Source organism: Mus caroli, unplaced genomic scaffold, assembly GCF_978045245.1.
Source record: "Mus caroli unplaced genomic scaffold, Mus_caroli_1 scaffold_13, whole genome shotgun sequence".
In the NCBI taxonomy this organism is placed as follows: domain Eukaryota; kingdom Metazoa; phylum Chordata; class Mammalia; order Rodentia; family Muridae; genus Mus; species Mus caroli.
The window spans coordinates 57960706-57982555 of NW_028227268.1; the positions used below are offsets into that span (position 1 = coordinate 57960706).

The window sequence follows — 21850 nt, forward strand, 5'->3', positions numbered from 1 at the left end:
TCCTTGTTTGGATGACTGACTGGGTTTCCTGAGTCACTAATGAGCTGGAGCGCCTTTGCATGAGCCCTCTGGCCTTTGTTGTGCACTGCAATCCTATGTGAACACTTTTCCTCTGTTGAGTATGTGCTGTCTTGTTTATAAAATGGGGTGGGTAGACTTACCCAGGAAATAGCTGCATTGCTCAAACCTCCATTGGCATGGTTTTGAAATAGTCTGTTTCTCCCTTTTTGTTATCCTACTTCACCTTTAAAATGTAGGGATGGGCTCGTTCACTAAAGCAATACATTGTTTACTACGCTTCCAATTTGTGTTCTCTCTTAGCACTTGAGGATTAAACATGTTTTGAAGTTAGCTTATTCCACAGCTATGTTAGTAAACTATCTTTTCCAGTATTTGGCTTCGTCACTTCAGAGGATGCGGGTGGAAGATTTTCAGTGGGCCATTTCTTTCCTTTCCAGAAAAAGTTGCCTCTGACGACTCTGGCTCAGTGCTTGGTGGAGGGGTCCACGATCCTGGGCGATGACACGCTTCTCGGGTAAGGTGACCCCATGTGTGTGCTTGTACTAAGTCTAGGGGAGTTCCCGTCTGCTGTGAGGGTCTAAGATGCCTCCTGGAGCCCCAGGTGAAGGGACTCTAGTCAGCTCACAAACATGGCTCTGGCAGGCCTCGCCCTACTCCTCACTCTGTCCACTTTGCTAAAATCCATTAGCTTACATTCCTCAAGCTAGCCAAGACCATCTATTCCCTTTTTTGCCCACTTCCTCCTTCGGTGATTGACCAACAAGGTCCAGCTATCAGAGTATTGAAGTCTAGCAATCAAAAACTCTCTTTGGCTAATTAACCTAATTAACAAGCCCCATTAGAATTAGACACCTCATTCTTTACAGGTTTTCCCCTTTACGTTTATAAACCACTATTTTCCTATAGGCCACCTCTGTCTCTTCTGTATCTAGAGCCAATCCTTTGTCCTCTGGGACAATGTCCATATGTCCTCTCCATTCTTCCCTTCCCCTTCTCCCTCATCCTCTATCTCCTGCCTCTGTCTCTTATTCCCTGCCCTTTCTCCCTCTTGAGCAACTAAATCTTCGGGTTGTGAGCTTGGTCTTGGGGCTGCTGAGCTGATAGGGATCCTTTCTCCAGAGCAATCGAGTTCTGGGTGAGGAGGGAGTTGTTACCAGGACAAATCAAAACCCCTAGCCAAGGTGCTGTTGTTTGTGCCATGAAGGGAAGTCTGGCGAAGGACAGTGAGATCCCCGGGCTCGCATAGAAGCCGATGGATGACCGACATTACATGTCTTGAAGGTATGTTGTTCGCAGCAAGACAAGACAAGCTCATTGGAGTTGAGAAATCATCAGTGTCCGCCCCTCAGCAGCCAGTTCAGCACCGTAAGAGGCAAGAATAGTAGAACAACTCAAGTGCAAAATAATAAACTGGAATGATACTTTGTAATGAATCGAAAACAAAGTCCTTGACAAAGGAAATTGAATCACGTGGGCAGAGCTGAATTAACAAAACCCAAAACCTGAACTCTTTAAAACTGAAAGCAAGCAGCTGCTAAAACTTCAGTGAGCTAGAGTAGAGGTTATATACACGGAGGGAGAGTGGATGAACTTGGAAACAACACAGTGAGGCAGAAGTCGGGGAAGCCAAGAGCCCTGTTACCGGGGGCAATGGGCACTGCACAGCTGAGCCACCTATCTAGACAGAATACTGAGGTAGAAAGTGGAGAAGGGGAAGTTTGGAGCTGAAGATTTTCAGCTGTGGGTAGGAAGGCAAACATGTCTCTTAAATAAAGGAGTGTAAAAAGTTCTGTGATCTACAGGAAGATATTCACCATTTAAAGTCAGCCAGAGGATAAAGGTGATTGCCTCTAACAGCATTAAGCTGATAACAGAGCATTCCTAAGCTAAATAAATGCCAGGGAGTGGTCGAGGATATGTTCCAGTACGGAGTAGGAATTCAAGAAAACTGGATGTTTATGCTAAATGAAGTCATTATCTAAGAATAAAGGGAAAATACAGGATTTTCAGGCTTCGAATTAGGCTTTGCAGAGTGAATTTGAAGGTGAAGTTTGCATATCAAGTGGACTGAAGTTTCACGGAGTGGACTGTGTTCAGAGGGAAGCCGTGCCGTGAATGGAACCCAGAAGAACTTGAAGTTACTGTGCTGTCCGGGAGGAAGACGTTCATTTTCCCTCTTGCCTTCCTAGGCACCTGGGCCAGGGCCCTGCAGATCAGATTAACAGCTGAGAGCTCGCCAGGACTCCCAACATGTGTAAGGCATGCACATGGGGTAGTTAGGTGATGAGTAACGGGGCGGTGGGGTGGTGGTGGTGGGGGGAACGTGGGCTTGTATAGCATTTTGACAAAAGAGTAGCAATGAGGAGACAAAGGGAGAGGAGTTTCTTAAGTGGCAGATTGTGGGAAGGAAAGCTGTGGGGAGGTGACAGAAGGCAGGACGAGCTGGCAAAAATTACAACGTGGGTTCCTGTGACTCTGTCTCGGGATCTGGAGGTACCTGGTGATTAATAACTGTTCTTCCAGATAGAAGTGAGGAGGGGCATGTTTGTAAACCTATTTCTTCCATTTAGGGGAGGTAGAAGAAAGACCACAATTTTGTTGTTGTTGTTTTTTCCTATTCGCCTTCACCTCCAAATAATCCTATGCCAAAGGGGCATGATTCAGGTGGCTTACTCTACTGTCCTTCCGTGTAAATAAAATACAATCATTAAATTAAAAAAAAAAGTCAACAGTGTAAGATTGATAAATTTGGTGGGTATAAGCCTGGTTAAACTGAAACATTAGACGGTATCAACAGGAGACTCTAGGAGAGAGCAGTGTTTTCAGATCTTGAAGCATTTGAAAGTAAGGTAGGATATATTACCTTTAAATTTACTCTGTGTGTGTGTATGTGTGTGTGTGTGTGTGTGTGTGTGTGTGTGTGTATGTGTGTAAGGTAAGCAAAGAGAGTAGGAGACCAGGTGTGGTGGCTCACACCTGTAATCTCAGCACTCAACAGGCTGAGGCAGGAGGATTGATACAAGTTAGAGGGCAGTCCGAGCTACCTAGTGAGTTTTAAGACCTTAAGATATCTATGATATCTTTCAGAGGACAACTTTGAAAAAAAATTACCAGTGCACATCTGGACAGGGATAGAATGGTCATGTATATCTTCCAAACTAAAAGAAAGAGAAAAAAGGAGACCATTAGAAGGTCAAAGGAACAGGGGAAACTGAAAGCAAACCCTAACCACAGTGGAGACAGGGTAGATAAGAAATAGTGCTGTGGTTCAGATGGGAAACGTCCCACACAGGCTCATGTGTTTGAATAGTTGGTCCCCAGCTGGTGGCTGCTGGTTTGTGAACCTTTGAGAGGTAGAGGCCAGCTAAAGGAAGAGTCGCTCTCCTGCCTGGGCCTTGAGGGTTATAGCCGGCCCCGTTCTTGTCTGGTCTCCTGGTTGTGCTGAGGCATGACCAAGCAGCTGCTCCCTGGGCTGCTTCTGCTGTGCTTTCAGCAGCCTGCCAACCCCACCACGATGGACTGCACGCTTGACAACCCTCAGTCCGAGGACGTCGTCCTTCGTTAAGTTGCTTCATGTCATGTAGTCCATCAAAGCAATAAGAAAAGAGAACAGAGACCACAGCGGTGTTTACCTCTTGTGTCCCCAGTCATCACAGATGCTAATGGAATAGACTGTTTAAAATCCAGAGCATCCTACACATGAACTCTGTACACCTGGGCCGAAACACAGTGTCACCACAGAGTTTATAGAACAACAGGCCGGCTACCTGTTGATCTTGTTCCTTTCCAGAATCTACTAGCACTAGAATACAGACACTTTTGTTTTCCTTAGCCGTATAAACTCACAACAGTGGCTAGAGAAAAGAAAAAGGCACCAGTGTCGTGGTTTGTGATTTTTCAGCCACAGGGATAACGGGAACCAGGCTGGATACGGCTCAGTGTGGCACGTTCGCCTACCATCCATGAAGTCTCTGGTTTGAGCCTCAGCTCTATAAAGACAACAGGATCAAAAAAGGAATTCGTTGGACACAACTGAGTACAATACCCCGAGTCTCTTGCACACACAGCAGCATTCGATGCACCAAGATCTGATAGAATATACTGCAAGGAATTCTCTCATGCTCAGAATGCATCAGGGGCTCTGCAGTTACGGGTCTTTGAGGTGGAACAGGTTATTAAAATAATGGATGAGGATTTCAAGCTTGCAGGTATCCAAGGAATCCGACGCTTGCACTGTTCACATCTGCAGGAGATCTCTCTCCTCATCCACCCCCAACAGCACAGCTCCCCGTGGGGGATGAACAGAAACACTTTTGAAATATCGAACTCCGGGCACAGCAAGGTACAGCAGTACCAGCCGCTAAAGAGGAAGGTCTGGGGTTCCTGGGCATAACAGATGTGACATTCCTCAGCCCCATGGCTCCAGGTTTTTCTCCTCCTGGAAAGAAAGTAGTAGAAAGAAGTATCTTTCCTGGAGAACCTGCGAGGTTCCACGGAAGGACCTAAGGCTGTGAGGTCGTTAGAATCAGGGAGGGGCCATGGCTCACCCTGACCATTCAGCTGACATTTCTCACCTGTGCCTCATCCCCCTCTTATGCTCCAGGCTTGCCATCCCCACCCTTAAACAGAAGCAGACTCACGCTTTCCTAATGCATCTGAAGAAAGCCTAACCTCAACCAATCCAGGAGAGAAACAGGATTTGAAAGAACTGGCATTAGGAAGGTTTTAGGTGAGCCACTGGGTATATTTTCAAATGATAGGGCAGGCGGTGCAGCCATGAAATCAAAAAGGTATTGGTATGCGATATTTACGAGGCAGGAACATTCAGAAATCAAAAGCAAATTGGAAGAAATGAAAACAAATGACTGCAGATGCAAAATTCTCAGCCGAAGATGATTTGGGGGAAATGATCCAGAAAATGGAGCATGAAGACAAAGACGCGGCATAGACAAACTTGGAGAATTAGGAAGCAGTTCCAGAAGTCATGCTTCAATGGCAGGGGGTTTAAGAAAGAGAGGAAGAAATTATAATGATAATAAAAAGAATAATCTAAAAACATTTTCCAGATGGAAGGGCTGGAGTTCCTAACTGGAAGGGCCTGCTGAGCTCCTACAGCAGTGGAAAACATTAATCAGAGCTCGGGGTTTGGGATCCTGAACAGTAGTGGCTGAACATTGCCCAACCTTCTGGAAATAAGCATTGTACTGTTAACAGAACCAGAATCACGATGCTTCCCGACCCACCAAAAGCAACAAAGGAAGCTAGCAAGTTAAAACAGCCTTCCCAACAGAAGGAGACACTGCTCAGTGCTATACCCAAGGCCCGGTCAGTGGAAGCATCGAGAGGGATTTGAGAACTGTGGCCCTAAAACATGCCTTCACTTCCTGAGGAGGGTGAACAACATGGGCAGAGCCATGGCAAAGCCCAGAGATGCTGGAGGAAGACTCCAAGGAGACAGCTGTGTCCGAGGGACCAAAGGGAATAGACTCAAGGGTGGCATGTGTCCAGCAGGGGTGAGCTCAAGAAGGCATGGCTCATACCTAGTAATGTTTAGTGCCCTGAGCCAGTTGGAAGAGTGGTCGGTGTTTGGGACTCAGTCAGGCACACAGCAAGCAAGCCTGAGTGCAGAGCCCAGTGCTCAGGATGCAATAACTGTGCAGCTTAACTCCAGTACTGGTGGAGTAAGCCCTTCTCTTAAATCTTGAGACCAAACAGTTTGTACAGTTTGGGATTTTTATAGTTTTAGAATAGTTACGTAGCTTTTATCAGGTGTCTTTAAAATATATATATATAAAATGCTTCAAAGACTCCAACTTTTAAAAGCTTCGATTTTGGGAGATTGTAAAGGTGACTCAGTGGTTAAGAGCACTGGCTATTCTCCCAGAGAGAATCCAAAATTAATTCCCAGCATCTACATGGCAGCTTACAACTGTCTGTAATTCTAGTTCTGATGCTCTCTTCTGGTCTCCATAGGCACTGCATGCATATCATGAACAGAAGAAGGGAAACACCCATAGACAGAAAATAATTTAAATAATAAAATAATAAAAATTTTGAAGTTTGGATTTTTGAATGAGAATGGATAGCCTATAATATATAGTAAGATATAAATAATGTAAATAAACAGAGAATGAGGAAATGTGAATACAAATTATTAGTTTATATAGTTAGAGGGTCAACAACTAATGCTTAACATCGTACAAGCTAAGAAGTAGCAGAAGGAGTATGAAGGAAAGTGCCAGAAAGCTAGGTTGAAAGCACCCGTATAAAGGTGCAAGACTAAAACCACAAGCTGGAAGTTGACACTCATAGTAAGTGATAGGTAGAGAATTAGAACTCATTTTTCATTTCCTTCCAGATGTATGAGTATATAAAGAATTGCAAATAACTTCAAATAACTAGATCCCAGTTCAGAAGTAGCCAAGGACGTGAGGGATATTCCATGGACCCTGGGTCTTGGAGAGCCTGAGGGAGATGGCATACAGATTCACCAAGTTGATAGGAATCAAGACGTCCATGTTCAGAGTCATGAGGCACAAAGCAGTGGAAACCCTCAAACATAAGAAAAGAGGCTGGGCATGCATGTGTATGTATGCAGATGTGATATATGATATATGGTATATGCATACATATGAGCTATGCATACATATGTACATACATACATACCACAGCAGTGTATGTGTGGTCGCCGAAATCTTTTGATCATGGAAAAGTTTAACATGGAGGTAGGCATGTTCACAGGAAGGAACTCCACATAACAAAGTGATGAATTTCCCATAAGCAAATATGAACAAGTCCTAAAAATCAATGCGTGTGAAAAGCAAGTAGAGCCGAGGAAGCTCACTAGTAGTGTTCTTGCTGGGTGTGTGTAAGCCCTGGGTTCAGTCCCCGCACTGGGGAAAGAGCCATGCATGCAAGATAAGCTGACTATAAAACCAATGCTGGAAACATTTTTGGCCAAATGGTAGCATCATGCAAACCATGTTAGAATAGAGAAGGCATTCTGTCAGCTGAGAATAAATTGTGTTCTTATTCTTTTGTTGATATTTAAAACATACCTGAGTTTCAATGAACATTGTACCGTGTAAAGAGGACAGCCATTTGGGAGAAACTAATATCTTTGAAATAGTCCCTTTTCTCAGAAAATGGACTTTCTCTTTGTTATGTTGCCTGCCATTTGGTCAGTCTTGGGCAATCTGTAGGGTGACTTTCTGGCTTTTTCCATGTACACACTAAATATTCACTGTGTTCTAAGTCAGTTTTCGTGGCTTAGGAGTATTTTCTCCCAGAACGGTCCTATCGGAATTGAGTTTTAGGTATATGTTTGAAGGTGTGGTGTGTTAAAGGACCCACCTTACCTGCTCTCTCCGGCGATCCCAGAGGAGAGAGGAAGCAATTGAATCCCAATGCTGGCGGATTGAGCTTGGGTGATCCTGTCTCCCCACCCCTCTCCCCATTTCTCATAGTTCCCATGTATCCCCATTGTCCCTGGCAGTCCCTCAGCAGTGTTTGGAGTAGGGGATAACTTCAGACCTGCAGTCAGTGGGAGCAGCTTGGCCACCTGTAGCCATAGGAACCAGCCAGCTTATTGACACTGACTTGGAGTGTGACTCTGCCTGATGTGGAGGTCCAGGATATTCAGGATGCCTTTCCCCCCTTGCTTGCAGGAAGATGCTGAAGCTCTGTGGAGAGACGGAGGACAAGCTAGCTCAGGAGCTGATCCACTTTGAGCTGCAAGTGGAGAGGGATGTGATCGAGCCCCTGTTCCTGCTCGCTGAGGTGAGGCATTGAGTGAGGCTGAGCCTGGGACAGTGACATTCTTTCCATGTCCAGCCCTCCACTGTTTCCTTCCTTCTCCCCAGTTGCTGGCCTTGTCTTCCATCAGGATGCATCATGACCACTCCATGATCAAGATTTCCCAGGATGGTGGAGCTTTCAGCTTCTTTCCCTCCCCCACTGTCTTCTCTGTTCACCTTCGTTTGGATAAGCATACAAAGCCAGGCAGACTCACACCCATCACCCCGGCCCCTCCCAACGCCCCGTTCCCTGCCCATCTCCAGTCTTTAGCAACTAGTATCATGAATGGCAGCTCCCTCCCTAGGAGTCTGGGGAGCTGATGCAAGAGCATCTTAAGGCCTCTTTGCTTGGTGTCCTTTTCTTCCTGGATTTTACAGGATATTAAATTAAACGATTTTATTAGAAAGCTATCTTAACGTCTTTGTGGCAGTTTCCCTAGTTCCCATCTCACGCAGCTTTATCCGCTGACACAAGCGGTGGCTCGGAGGTTTATGGGCCCCTCAGTGTGGATCTGTCTGTTGCATTTCACTGGCCATACAAAACCTAACACAGTTGCTCTGTGTGAGAGATGGAGCTGTCTGTCCCTGTGCTGTGAGCTAGCCCCTAGCCTTCTCCAGCCATGACACACATGGAATGTGGTTATTAGTGCAACCCGGGAGACTCAGACTTAATCCTAGTTGTCTTCTGCCCATTTAAATTTAAACTGATGTCATCTCACACGACTAGAAGTTTTAGAAGCTGTAATGTTGCCCAGTCCACATCTGGTTTCATCTCTAGATCACCTTCAGCGTGTCCTTGTCTCTCCTGTATTCTTTCTGAGACAGAGGTATAAATAAATAATTGGCTATGAACCTAAAGGAGATGGAAGAATAAATTGACACAGTGCTTTGACGGCTCAGCATAGAACAGCTGTAAGCTCTTGGATCACACACTGTGGATGGAATTAACCATTGACCTTATTCCCATCTGCCCCTGGCGGGGAACACTCATGAGAGGCACCTGCTCCTTATAAGGCTCTGGCCAAAGCCTGAAACAACCCCAAAAGTGTGTGTGTCGGGATGAGGTGGGGGGGGGACACAAGACTCAGCAGGGAACCCAGGCCCCTGGCTGAGACTTGAACCACACTTTGCCTCCCAGCCCTGCCCCCCAGCTCTGTGCATCCTTGGGATGCTTCTTGCTGTTGAGCTATCCCCTCCATGTATCCCTCAGCCCAGCTTAGCTGAGTGGGCAGAAAGCCTCTCCCTCACAGAGCACTGGGGTTTTCTCACGTCCCCCCACCCCCACGCTTCCCCCATGTGTTAAAAAAAAAAAAAAGCCTCAGCCCCAAGATGATTTCCATGCAATTCATAGCCAATTTTCCTTTTTAATTTTCCCATCCTGCCCTACTTTTGCTGGGCCTGGAATCAAAACCCTGCACTGGAGTCTTCAAGGAAGTCATTTTTAGAAAGAGAAATATAAAAAGAGCATCCACATACAACCAGTATGGAAGAAGCCCTTGCAGAGAACTCCACGGAGGCCGAGTTATTCACTGCTGACTGTGGGAAACCTTGCTTTAGTTCTATAAATATGCTAACATGGCTCCTTTGTTTCCATAAATATAAACTGTGTGTCCTAGTGGTAGCCCTCAGCAGATGCTTGGCATCGCGGGTCTGCTAAGGCCACAGTTTCTCTGAGCTCAACTGTTCACTTGAGTTAGGTCTGCTAGCACTTAAATGGTAGTGTGCCCTTCCTTTCTCCTGCTTTTGGCCCTTATGGAAGTAGACACAGAAGCCATTGGCTCTGTTTTTGTTGTTGTTTTGTTTCTTATTTGTTTGTTTCTGGTTTGGCTAAGAGCAGGAGCGTGGCCTTCCCTGGGCAAGCAGAGATATGCAAAACCTAGAAATGTCCCCAGGGAATGAGGGGCCTGCTGGGTGTCCAGGGGAGAAAGAACAGGTGCAGCTTAGGGATTTAAGGAATTGAATATTTCATCTCCTACTGGTCAAGGGAACAGTGTTCTATGTATGCAGGATAAGTACTAGTTCTAGAAATGCAGTGGCCAGCTTGAGGTGCGTACACTATACTGTGTCCTTTAGATGTGGGGGACAACTCTCAGGTGGATTTTCACACCACACACAAACACACACACACACACACACACACACACACACACACAGGGGCGAGGGAGGGAGGAAAGCAGTAGCTATACTAGGTGATAAATCCAGGAGCTTGACATCAGATTGTAAACATGAAACATAATTGCTCTTTGTGGATGATTGGATTCAAGGCAGTGGCGAAGGGGAAAAGGTTTTACTCAGAAAACAAGGATTGGGAGACTTGCAGCAAACATCCAGGTGACGGCCAGTAGTAATTCTTCCAGCATTCTCTGAGAGCCTAGCTCTTCCAATACTGCCCTTGACCTTGGGTTTGACTGTGTGTCTCCTCTCTTCTGGAACTACAGGTGGAAATTCCAAATATTCAAAAGCAGAGGAAACATTTAGCCAAGCTGGTGCTTGACATGGACTCTTCCCGGACCAGGTAGAGTCTCTTCCCTTCCTTCGCAGCCTCGCTGACGGGACTGTGATATTTGGGGGTGGGAGCAGGTTCGTGTGTGTGTGTGTGTGTGTGTGTGTGTGTGTGTGTGTATGCGCGCTTGCGTGGGGGTAGTTCTCATCCGTTAAGTTCCTCTTACTACCTCCTGTATACTAGGCACTGGAGGTAACAGCAGAGACCAGAAACGAGGGTTCCCTGCCCATCTGGAGGCTACAGTTGAGTCTGAAGGCAGACCTTGGGCAGGAGGACAATTTTAGGCAGCCATCTATTGAAGAGAAAGATCACAGTGGCTAGTTTTGGAAAGGAGTGGTAGAGGAAGAGGCACCAGCATCAGATGGGGAGACAGAAGAGTGCAAAAAATTGAATAGATGGTTCTTGGTCGGAATCTATACAACCAGAAGGAGGCAACGGTGCAAAGATGTGGGGGAAACTGTCTAAGCAGAAGGGATGGTGCACAGGGCCTAAGGCGGTGTAATTTTAGGGCACAGGAAGAAGGTGCCTGACCTAGGGAAGAGTGGGCATGAGAACCAAGAGGCAGAACAGAGATATGTTATGTGTGCATCAAGGAGATGTGTGCATTTCTCCTTCTGGACATATGTCCGCTGCTAAAGTGGATGGTGTAAAGGGAGAGTCCCTATGCTAGCCCTTCTGTGAAGCAACTCCAAGGCCATTCTGTACCTGCTACTCAGACTACAAACTTCCTGTAGTTTCAGGAGATCAGTGCCAGAGGCCCTGATGTTGACTGTGGCTATTACAGGTGGACATGGTACATACTGCCTTTTATCCTTACAGTGTTCTCTGTGCGTGTGCGTGGGTATGTATGTATATGTGCGCACGTGTGTGCATGTGTACACACAAACCTAAGTTAAACGAACAAAAGTTCACACACACTGGTCTGGAAGGAACTGTTTATTCCATAAGTCCTTTGTAATTCAGTCTGAATCACTTTTTCTTATTTTACTTTTATGAAACAAGCAAAACCAGAAAGCTCTTGGGCAGAGAGATTTATGATTAAGAGCCAGCCAGTAGGGTTCACAAATGAGGAAACAAGATCCAGGCCTGCTCTTTTGTAGACCCATGGCCTTGGATGAACCACTTCTTAGAAGGTTGCTTGGCAGATTATTGTAGGTAGCTCAGGCCACTCGTGCTCTCCTCTGGCTTTTCTTCATGAGTCTGGTTTAGTAACTGATGAGAGGACTGACCCAAACCCCCATGATACTGATGCTCCAGTCAGTTCAGTGACGGTCTTTAGGGTGACAGGGACATCCTCAGTAAAGGTTCTTGCTCTTGTCCCTTGAGGCTGAGTGGCTGCATGCAGTCTGGGCTTATCTGCCTTGTAGGACTTTGCTGACAGCCACATCAAGCAACCAGCCAACCACTGCTTCCTGCCATCTCCCTTCAAGCTGCACACTTAGTCAGCGAGGAACAGCTGTCAGGATACAGCCATGAAATTCACACTGACTTCCAGAGTGATACTGAATAGCAGGAATCACAAATTACATTCCCGAGGTGGCTGGTTCTCGGCATCCCCCCACCCCCACACTCTTTTTCCATTCAGTCACATTTGGTGGGTCCTAACATGGGTGCCGAGCTGCGTCTGGCCGTGAAGGCATTCTTCCCTACCGGCTGCTGCCCGTGTACTATATACCCCAGTGCTTCTGCGCGGAGCCCCCTTAAAGTCATTTTTATCTATCCTCACTCAGCACATCTTGGTCAATACTTCCATGTCTTTGAATTTTAGTACTACACTAGTGAATCTGTCAGATCCATCTTACTTATTCAACGTTTAATGAGGATTGAATTGAACACATGGCATTTGTCAGTGTTAAAGTAATTCTGTCCTGTTTGCTGCAAGTCAATGAAATAGATCTAAATATACTGACAGAAAACTGATGTGAGCATTGAGATCTGAACTGCAGCCCTTAACTGCTGAGACATCTCTCAAGGTCCCCCCCCCCGAGCCCCCCCCCCGCCTCACATATACACACATTTTAAAGCATCTATTAGCTGATTCTTAGGTAGCTTGGTCAGATGGTGGCTCTATCTTGATCCTATAATCAACATGGATGTGTATTTGTTATCTCATATAACTTACAGCTATGTTGTCCCATGTTTTGTATGACCCAAGTCCCTCAGTACTTTAATGCCTTTCCTTACAATAGCTGACTCTGGATAGTTGCTGTCAGTCCACAAATGGGTCTTTTACGTAGAGCACATCTCTATAGGAAGAGTCATTCGGGATTCCTGCTAGCTTCTCTTAGTGTTTCAGCTTAGAGCAATAGCTTTTCAAATTTCTCTAAATTATGATCTTGGAATCAGCGTGGTGCTCAGGGCTTGGGTCCTCCCAGTAGCCTGTAACCAGCCCAGCGTCTGAGAGCCTTTGTACAATGGTTTTCCTTGTTGAATTCTGACAGGCTGAGATACCTTCATTTTGTCACTTTCTGCTATTAATGCTCCCTTGAATCCTATACCCCCACATTCTTATGTTTGTCCTACAGATAGCTATCTGTTCATTAGATTTTTCACTTAATTCTGGGGCAGGGGAAGTTGTTGTCCTGGTATTTGGACCCCTCAATTGCCAGGCTGTACATGATCTGGGGGTTGAGGGAAGGCCCTTGTTTGGTCTGTACTTATATTGTATTTAAAAGAAAACCTCTCATCTTGGTCACATTTCCATCAGGGAACTTCCCAGGAAGATGTCTCAATTCTCTTGTCAGTTGAAACACCTGGCAGCCCGTGACCACATTCCTACGTGAGCTCCAGCAGTCTGTCTCAGACAAGGCATCTTCCCACCCATTTCCCCAACCCTTCATCTTCCTGCTTTCTCAGACTGAAGTCAGGCTTAGCAGCCATCTGTCATTCTGACTGCCCCACCGTGCTCCTCACGGGCTAGAAATAGCTCTCCAGGTGAACATAAAAGATCCAGCAATAATGGACTGTCCTGTCCTTTCTCCTGCCTGCTGGTCCCTGTGAGTGGGTGAAATCTCTGTCTCACCAGAAGAGGAACCCTGCAGAGAGCCCTTTCTTCTTGCGGGACCATTCTGTTCTTTCTGTCTTTCCCTGATGTCAACTCCAGCAACTAGACACAAGTGTTAACATTTATTTTCCCTTCTATGTTTCCTGAGTGTCTTTCTCATGTGGCCAGGGTTCTCCCTGCACCGATATGTTTTTACAGAATTAATATGTGGCTGCAAAATGTGGGCCTGATGCTATTGCAGTTTTCCCAGTGTGGATTTTTTTTTTTTTAACCTTCGGATTAGCTTTTAGGTCTGTCAGTGTTTCCTTTAATCCCATCAGTCTTTCTTCCTTTTAGCCTCACACCCATTATTGGCTTCAGCCAGTTAGGTGCATTCAAACCGAGGAGCCTGTGAGGAACTTAAATGAATGATAGTGACCAAACTGAAAAAGGCAGTGCTAGTCAAAATATGGGCTGCGTTGCAGTTCACTGTGGTGGGCCTGATTAAGTTTCAAATATCTCGTAGTGAAGTCTGAGTGAGATGCTGGGTATGTTAGTTAGCGTGGTTTAACCATCCTGCATCGTGTTCTTATATCAGCAGCTCACGCTTTGCCCCATAAATGTCAGCAATTGTCATTTGTCAGTGAAAAGAGGACAGCTCTGGTGACTGTCATTTGGCTTTAGTGTGTGGAAGGTCATAGAGGACACAGTGGCAAACTGTGGGATGTTGGTCCTGTGGGTAGGGTCACCTCATCCTCAGCTTCACTCATTTCCACTGTGGAAAGGTGAGCCTCTCACCGAGTGTGGCACTGGTGTTTCCTGGCCAATCCTGGCTAACAACTGGCCAGGTATTTCTTCAGCATTCGGCCATATCACCAGGACTCCCCCTGGGCTCCCCCTGGGCTCTACCTGTCTCATGTGTATCCTTTTTTCTCTCTTGTTTTCTGTCAGGTGGCAGCAGACTTCCAAGTCTTCAGGGCTTTCCAGCAGCCTTCAGCCTGCGGGTGCCAAAGCCGATGCCCTCAGGGAGGAGATGGAGGAGGCTGCCAACAGAGTGGAAATTTGCCGGGTACCTGTCCCTCTTGCTCTTCTCTCCCGGGATAGGCTGAGGAGTCCTTAGGGATTGACTGTGTTGGTCAGTGGAGTTTCCTTAAAACTCGACTGGTGATGTTCCAGTCAGTTGAAGTGTCTCCATTGCCTATTCCTATCTCCAGAGAGTAAAGGATGAGCTCAGACTCAGAGCTGTGAGGGTGACCAGAACTTGGAGGCCCAGAATGTCATTGGAGATCTGACACTGTGAGCAAGGAGGGCATGACCTTCATTTTTGTGGGGAGCTTTAGGGCAACTGAGTTCCAGAGAGTACATGGTAGGTGTGGAGGTCAAGTGAGAATTTAGACTGAGCCTCAAGTCCTGTGATATGAAAATGTTTCTTCTCTTGTTTGCTTTTTAATACTACCTGAGTCACTGTATCTACCATATAGCTATTGAGAGAGAGTTCAAATGTTAGCTGTGGAGATCAACAAAGAAAACAAATTTTCTTTTTAAGAGAGAGAACTGGGATCCTGTATTTATATGGGATTATGTCATTCATTGCACACATTACTGTTCCAATCTACTATACCCGCCCATATGCACACACTGTATAGGACACAATGAGTCATAGACCATTCATAGCGCCACTATATATTTACGTCTCTTCACATGTCTTTGTGTTAGGCTGGGTCCCTAAGAAAGTTAAACTGGTGAAAACTATACTTAGACCCAAATATTAGAAAACTCACTTCTGCGAATACATTACATTTGTATTCTGTGTTGGCTCTGTACGTGCACGCATGTGTATGGAATGCAGGGCTTTGTCACGCTAGGCAAGCACTCTGCCACAAAGCTGTATCCTCAGCCTTCCCAGGCAGTTTTAAAGAAAGGGACACTTGGCTTGCAGATGGCTGTGGCTTTCTTGCCTGGTTCATTGACTTTTGCAGCCACACTGTGTAGGTAGCATTGACCTCACATTCACATGACATTCAGTATTTCTCTGGGATTTGATGCGTCGAAGAATCATTTTTTAAAAAATCCTCGGTCTCTCAGGCTGCCATCCTGTAAAAACCAAGCCGAGAACTACAAATGCTTCAGATCCCAGATTCATTGTGGTTGAGTCAGACAGCCCACTTGTGCTTCTGGGTCAGTGGCAGATCCAAGCGGCTGGGCTGTTTCTGAAGTGTAATTCTCTGTCCTGCGGATTTGGACATGATGTGTATACTTTTTCTATTGTATAGCCTGTTACTCAGTTTAATAGCCTTTTCATTTTAGGGCAGGAGGGTTATTTAACAAACTTTATTACTTTTACCAAATGGTATAAAGATAGGTTAAAAAGAAATTAGAAAATCTTTCCCACAAGTCAGGTCATACACATAATTAATCTAATTTTAATGTATATTGTATATTATTTTAAAATTCATAATATGAGTTATGATATTTTCTGATATTGTAGTTATAAGAATTTCTCCCTTCCCGCTCTCCCTCCAATCCTTCTCATGTACTCTTCCTTGCGAGCTTTCAAATTCATGACCACTTTTTACATTGTTGTTACATGCAAATATGTATCTGTATCTACATGTATATCCTCTAATACGTAAATATACCTTGCTTAGTCTGTACAGTGTTACTTGTATGTATGTTTTCAGGACTGACCGTTTGGTACTGGAGAACTTCCCTGGGGAAGACTAGTTCTCCAGGTCTCGGCATCCCCTAGTGGCCTGCAGTTGTTTGTGTAGGGTTGAGGCCTTGCGGGTGCTCTTCACCCACTTTGGCATGTCTGTTGATGCTATCCTTGTTCAGCTCACATATGGGTGGTCATGTCCATGAGACTTCATGGGTGCAGCTTCTGATGTTACCAGGAGACCCAATCTCACAGCAAACTCCCTGATCCTGATGGATAAAAGGAGAGGTAGTGGACAGGGAGATCACTTAGCTGGTAGATCACCTGCTGTACACAAGGACCATAATGTTGATCTTCCACATGGAAGGTTAGGCCTAGCACTGCATGCTTACAGCGCTGTGTTTGGAGTGGAGCACGTGCTGTGTGTATGATGTGTATGTATGCATATAGATCTGGAGGGCTGCAGTTGTGGTCATGGCTGCGGTCATGGCTGCTGTCTCACTTTCTTTAGAGATGGTGTTTCTTAGACACGGTCAATTAGGATGCAAGGCAAGTCTGCAAAATGAAGGAACGGCTCCGGCGTGGAGTTGTTCTGAGTCAAGACCAGAATCGACCTGGCAGGAAACTGAGTATGTGACTTGAAAGGATACCCAGGAATTTCTTACAGCCGTGTGCAAACAGTGGGAGCTTCGGAAAAGCAAGTCAGGGATGCTTAGAAAGATAAAACTGGCCCACCTCAATGATTTCTCTCTCTCAAATCTTTTGAAAAATAAAAATTTTTGCCTTGTTTTTAAACCTTTAAAATAAGTGTTAAAGTAGTAAAACCACTTTAATTTTGTTTTAAGAGGACCTTTAGCGTCACAGCAAGAAGAAGCAGAATATAAAGGTGGTTCCCATGCTCTGTCTATAGCAGCGGTGGGGCTCGCTCACTCGGCCTGCATCAGTTCACACTGGGCCCACTATTGGGTTGTACTTTGAGCGGATGTGGACACACGTGTGATGTGTGTCTGACATTAGAATAGTAGAAGGATCACCCCGAGTTCTGCTAGCTCCTCATCTTCCTGCGGTCTCTGTCAGTTTGCAGATTTCAGAACTCAGATAGCTGCCCTCAGGGAGCAGACATTCCACACTGCCAGCTTGCTCTTCACACTGGGCATTTGGGTTTCCTTTAAGCTGCCGTGTGGCTTAGAAGCTCACATTTGAAATTGTGAACAGTGTGTGTTTCCTTGGTGTGACACAGATCATTTATCCATTCAGCTCCCCAGGGGCATGTTAGTTGCAGCCGAGTGTTGGCAGTTACAAACACAGATGCTGTTCCTGTATGTGAACACAGTTTCGTTTCCTTCTCGTGTCCCAAGCAACAGCAAGGAGCCTTCCTGTTGCTCCTTGTCCGTCTCATCATCCAGTGTTGTCAGTAGCTGAGAGTTTTGGCCCTTCTCAAAGGGGTGTGTCAGAACACTGTTTATAACTCTTCTTCTCATTTAAAAGTCCTCAATAACGATGTTAGAATTCTTCCTATGCTTGTTTGCCCTGGGTCCCTTTCCTTGAGGATGAGTCTGTTCAGATCTTATGCCCATTTTAAATTCTTAATTAAAAACAACTAAGCGAGACACTTAAAAGGGAAAATATCTGTTTTTTATATAATTTTCCTATAGAGAATAATAATTTCTCCTACATACAATAGCTGTATACAAATAGTTACAAAGTTATCCTTGTTTTTATAATGATAAATGGGAAACATTAGAATCCTGCGATTGACCATGGTCTTTTATGTCGCTCTTTTGTTGAAGTGGTTTGGGTAAAATAACGTTGGGAATAGACTGTGAGAGCCAAAGAAAGCACGTGTTTTCATAGAACTGGTATTTCCCCATCTGCCTTCATTTGATATTAATCAAAACATACTGTTGGCCATTTGGTTTTTGGAAGGCAGATATGATTCTCCACACTCAGCCCTCCCTTCATGTGCAGGAGGAAACAAAGGGAGAAGAATCCCCTCTGCAGAGGCCGGAGTGTGCTGGGACATGCCGAGCTCTGGAACCGAGACTGTGTCCCTGCTCTGTGGGAAACAGGCTCTGCCTGATCTCAGGTAGCAGGCTGTTTCTAGTAGACATGCCAGCTCCTGCTAGAGGAACAGTAGCATCTCCACCCTCTGTTTTCACATTGTGTGGGTGTCTGGTCCATCGGTTGGCTGGCTGACAAATTGGAATCTGGCCTCCTTCACTGGTGAGTCCTGTGCTTCATAGAGGATTTTGTAGTTGTCTAACAGTTGCATTTACCCGGCCTCAAAAGAGTTGTGAAGCCTCCAGTCAGCACAGAACAGGCACAGAAGACCCCAGCGTTTGACTGGGTTACTAGTTATCAGTGTGTTCTTCAGTTCCTCGAGGGCTTGGGCCAGTGTTCTGCTTGATACCAGTTTCTCATTGAATCTGAAGGAAGACATCATAAGGCCTGAATTGTTTCATTTGCCAAGTGTGTGTGATGGCCCAGAACATGGTCTTTCTTGCTCTAGACTGCATGAGCATTTGTGAATGATTTGCATTTGCTGCGGTGAAGGGTGTGGCCTGCCTATGCCATTGGTGATGCTGCTGAGCTCCTCTGTGTCTGTGCTGACTTCCAGCCTACTGCTACCGTTTCCACTGTGATTCTGTTTCCCTTTGGAGTTCTATAAGTTATTGATGAACATAGCTTGATGTTCTATATATACATTGAAGATTATTATGTCTTCTGGAGTACTGACTCCTCTACTGGGGTTCCTTCCTACCCATCCTGCCCCAATAACTTTCCTTATTCTAATGTCTGCTTTATCTGAAACAGCAATATGGCAACCCCACTTTCTTTTGGTTAGTCTTGGCAAAGTGTGTCTTTGTACATCCCTTTTCTTCTTTTGAGGAGGATAGTGAGACAGTATTTCATCCTATATTCCATAGTAGCATCAGAGTTTTCAGCCCCTTCCCCAGCCTCCAGAGTGTCAGGATTATAAGCAAGTGTCCCCATGCCTGGCTCTTCCCTTTATATTTAATCTACATGTGCATTTTTATTTAAAGTGGGTTTCATCTGGGTTTAAGACCTGGTAGACTTGGTGGTTAAGAGTATTTATCACTCTTGCAAATGACCCAGGCTTGGTTCCTAGCACCACATTGGCACTACACCTATCTATAACTCTAGTTCCATAGGATCAGATGCCCTCTTCTGACCTCCTGGGGTACCACACATACACGTGCATGCCTGGCCACCAAAACTCTCACATACATAATATAAAAATTAATAAGCCTATACAAAAGATTAAAGCCATAGCCAACATATAGTTGACTGTGCTTTGCTTTCGGATGCTGTTCCGACAGTCTTTGTCTTTCAGTTGATAGACTTAGTGTTCAGAGTGATTATCGATAGCATAGGTTATCATGACCTTGACACTCAGGAGGTCAGAGGACAAATCTGGAGGACAGAGTCTCTCCTTCTACCCTGTGGGTTCCGGGATAGAATACAGATCTTCATGTTTAGCTCTCTGTTTCCAAAGTGCCTTATAACCATGTACTCCCAAATGTGAATACATTGTTGCTAATATTAGCTTGTGGGAACTGTCACCCCTGAGAAGACTTAATAACAAAAAAGCTTTCATTTTACTTCCACTATCAGTTAATTTTCTCATCACTGTAACAAAATGTAGGGCAGAGGCAGCTTAGGGAATGAAGAGTTTGCTTTGGCTCATAGTTGGAAGATGTATTTGTTAGGGTTTCCATTGCTGTGAAGAAACACCATGACCAAGGCAACTCTTACAGAGGACAACATTTAATTATGGCTTATTTATAAGTTCAGAAGTCCAGTCCATTATCATCATGGCAGGAACCATGGCAGAGTCCAGACAGGCATGAGGCTGGAGGAGTTGAGAGTTTTGCATCTTATTTAGAAGGCCAACAGGAAAAGACTGACTCTCAGGCAGTTAGGAAGAGGGTCTCAAAACCCACCCCCATAGTGACCACTTCCTCCAACAAGGCCACACATCCTAAAAGTGCCACTCCCTAGACCAAGCATATTCAAATCACCACAGAGGGTACAGTCATTCATGGTTGGCGAGGCATGATGGCAGGGGTGTAAGGCGCTTGGTCAAATCATAGTTAGGAAGAAGATATGGATAACACCACCACCACCCCCATTTTGTTCAGTCAAGAGCTCTAGCCCGTAAGTTGTTGTGACCCACCACATTCAGTTAAACCTCTCTGGAAATGCCCTTAGAGACACGTCTCCTAGGTGTTCTAAATCACATGAGGCTGTGAGATGAGACCAACAATCAAAGTTACCCAGTACACCCTCATTCATTGTTCTGCAGTGTGATTGCTTTCTGGGGCTCTGGGTGTCTCTTCATGCCATACTCTTTCTCTGTGGAATCATCTTTAACATGCTAGACATGTCATGTCTAGGGCAACACAGCTCTTCAGTCTTTCTTTGTCTGGCCAAGTCTTTATTTCTCCTTTACTTTTGAAGGATAATTTTTCAGAGTATGGGATTCTAAGCTAGTGCTTTAATGTGTACTTTTAATAGTTTAGCCGACCCATGCTGTGTACTAGCTTTCGTGCTTTCCGAGTTAAACTCTAATTCCTTTTCCCCTATGTCACTTTCCCCCAAGATGTTGTCTTTGTTCAATCTGCTGAAATTTAATCATTGCACATCTATGTGTAATTTTATTTTACTTTTTAAAAATAAGTATGTATGTATTTATTTAATTATTTATTCACTTTACATCCTAATAGCACACCCCTCTCCTCTCAGTACTCCTTCATTGCAAGTCCTTCTCCTATTCCACCTTCCCATTCTCTTTTGAGAAGGGGAGAAGCCTCTCTCTGAGTGTCATCCCTCCATTAACAACCCCCCAACCCCCCACACACACATCAAGTTGCTGCAGACTACACACATCCTCTGCACTGAGGACAACAAAGCAAGGGATTTACAGGCACACAACAGGGCTTGGGGACAGTTCCCACTCCAATTGTTGGTGGACCCACATGAAGACCAAGCTTCTTATCTGGTGAATATGTTGGGGAGGGAGAGGGTTTCCAGCCTGCGCTCACTCTTTGATTGGTGATCCAATCTCTGGGAGCCCCCAAGGATCTAGGTTAGTTAACTCTGTTGGTCTTCTTGTGGAATCCCTGTCTTCTGGTCTCGCAATCCACCTACCAACTCTTCCATAAGACTTTCTGGGCTCCATCTCATGCTTAGGTGTGTGTCTCTGCATCTCTTTCCATTGACCACTGGGTGAAACCCCTCAGAGGTCAGTTATGCCAGGTTCCTCTCTGCCTCTCTGCAAGCATAACAGAGTATCATTAATAGTGTCAGGCTACGAAGCACCTAAAGAAATGTTCAATGTCCTTAGTCATCAGAGAAATGCAAATCAAAATGAGTCTGAGATTCCACCTTATACCTATCGATCTATGGCTAAGATTAAAAACTCAAAGGACAGCACAGGCTGTCAAAGTTGTGGAGCAAGGGGGAACACTCCTCCATCGATGATGAGAGTACAAACTTGTCCAACTACTCTGGAATTCAATTTGGTATTTTCTCAGAAAATTGGGAATAGTTTCTTCTGCAAGACCCAGCTATACTACTCCTGGGCATATACCCAAAAGATGTTCCACCATACCACAAGGACACCTGCTTAACTATGTTCCTACCAGCCTTATTCGGAATAGCCAGAAACAGGAAATAACCTAGATGTCCTTCAACTGAAGAATGGATAAAGAAAATATGGTTCATTTACATAATGGAATACTACTCAGCCATTAAAAACAAAGACATGATGACTTTCGCAGGCAAGTGGATGGAATTAGAAAATATTGTCCTGAGTAAGGTAACCCAGACCTAAAAGGACATATGCATGGTATGTGCTCACTTATAAG

The 21850-nt window shown here is 45.2% G+C and overlaps 1 protein-coding gene across 5 annotated transcripts in view; it reads left to right on the plus strand.

The window, feature by feature from the left end:
• Positions 1-21850, plus strand: part of Arhgap44 (Rho GTPase activating protein 44) — a 169607-nt gene that overhangs the window by 103210 nt on the left and 44547 nt on the right. For 4 of the 5 annotated variants that reach the window (XM_021176399.3, XM_029483387.2, XM_021176398.2 and 1 more), the window contains 4 exons: positions 459-535; positions 7689-7800; positions 10256-10332; positions 14255-14372. In XM_021176399.3, the coding sequence (XP_021032058.1) occupies positions 459-535; positions 7689-7800; positions 10256-10332; positions 14255-14372 (384 nt within the window). Of the gene's footprint in view, positions 1-458; positions 536-1243; positions 1303-2210; positions 2276-7688; positions 7801-10255; positions 10333-14254; positions 14373-21850 lie in introns of those variants that run through there. The other variant, XM_085829922.1, reaches the window with a different exon arrangement.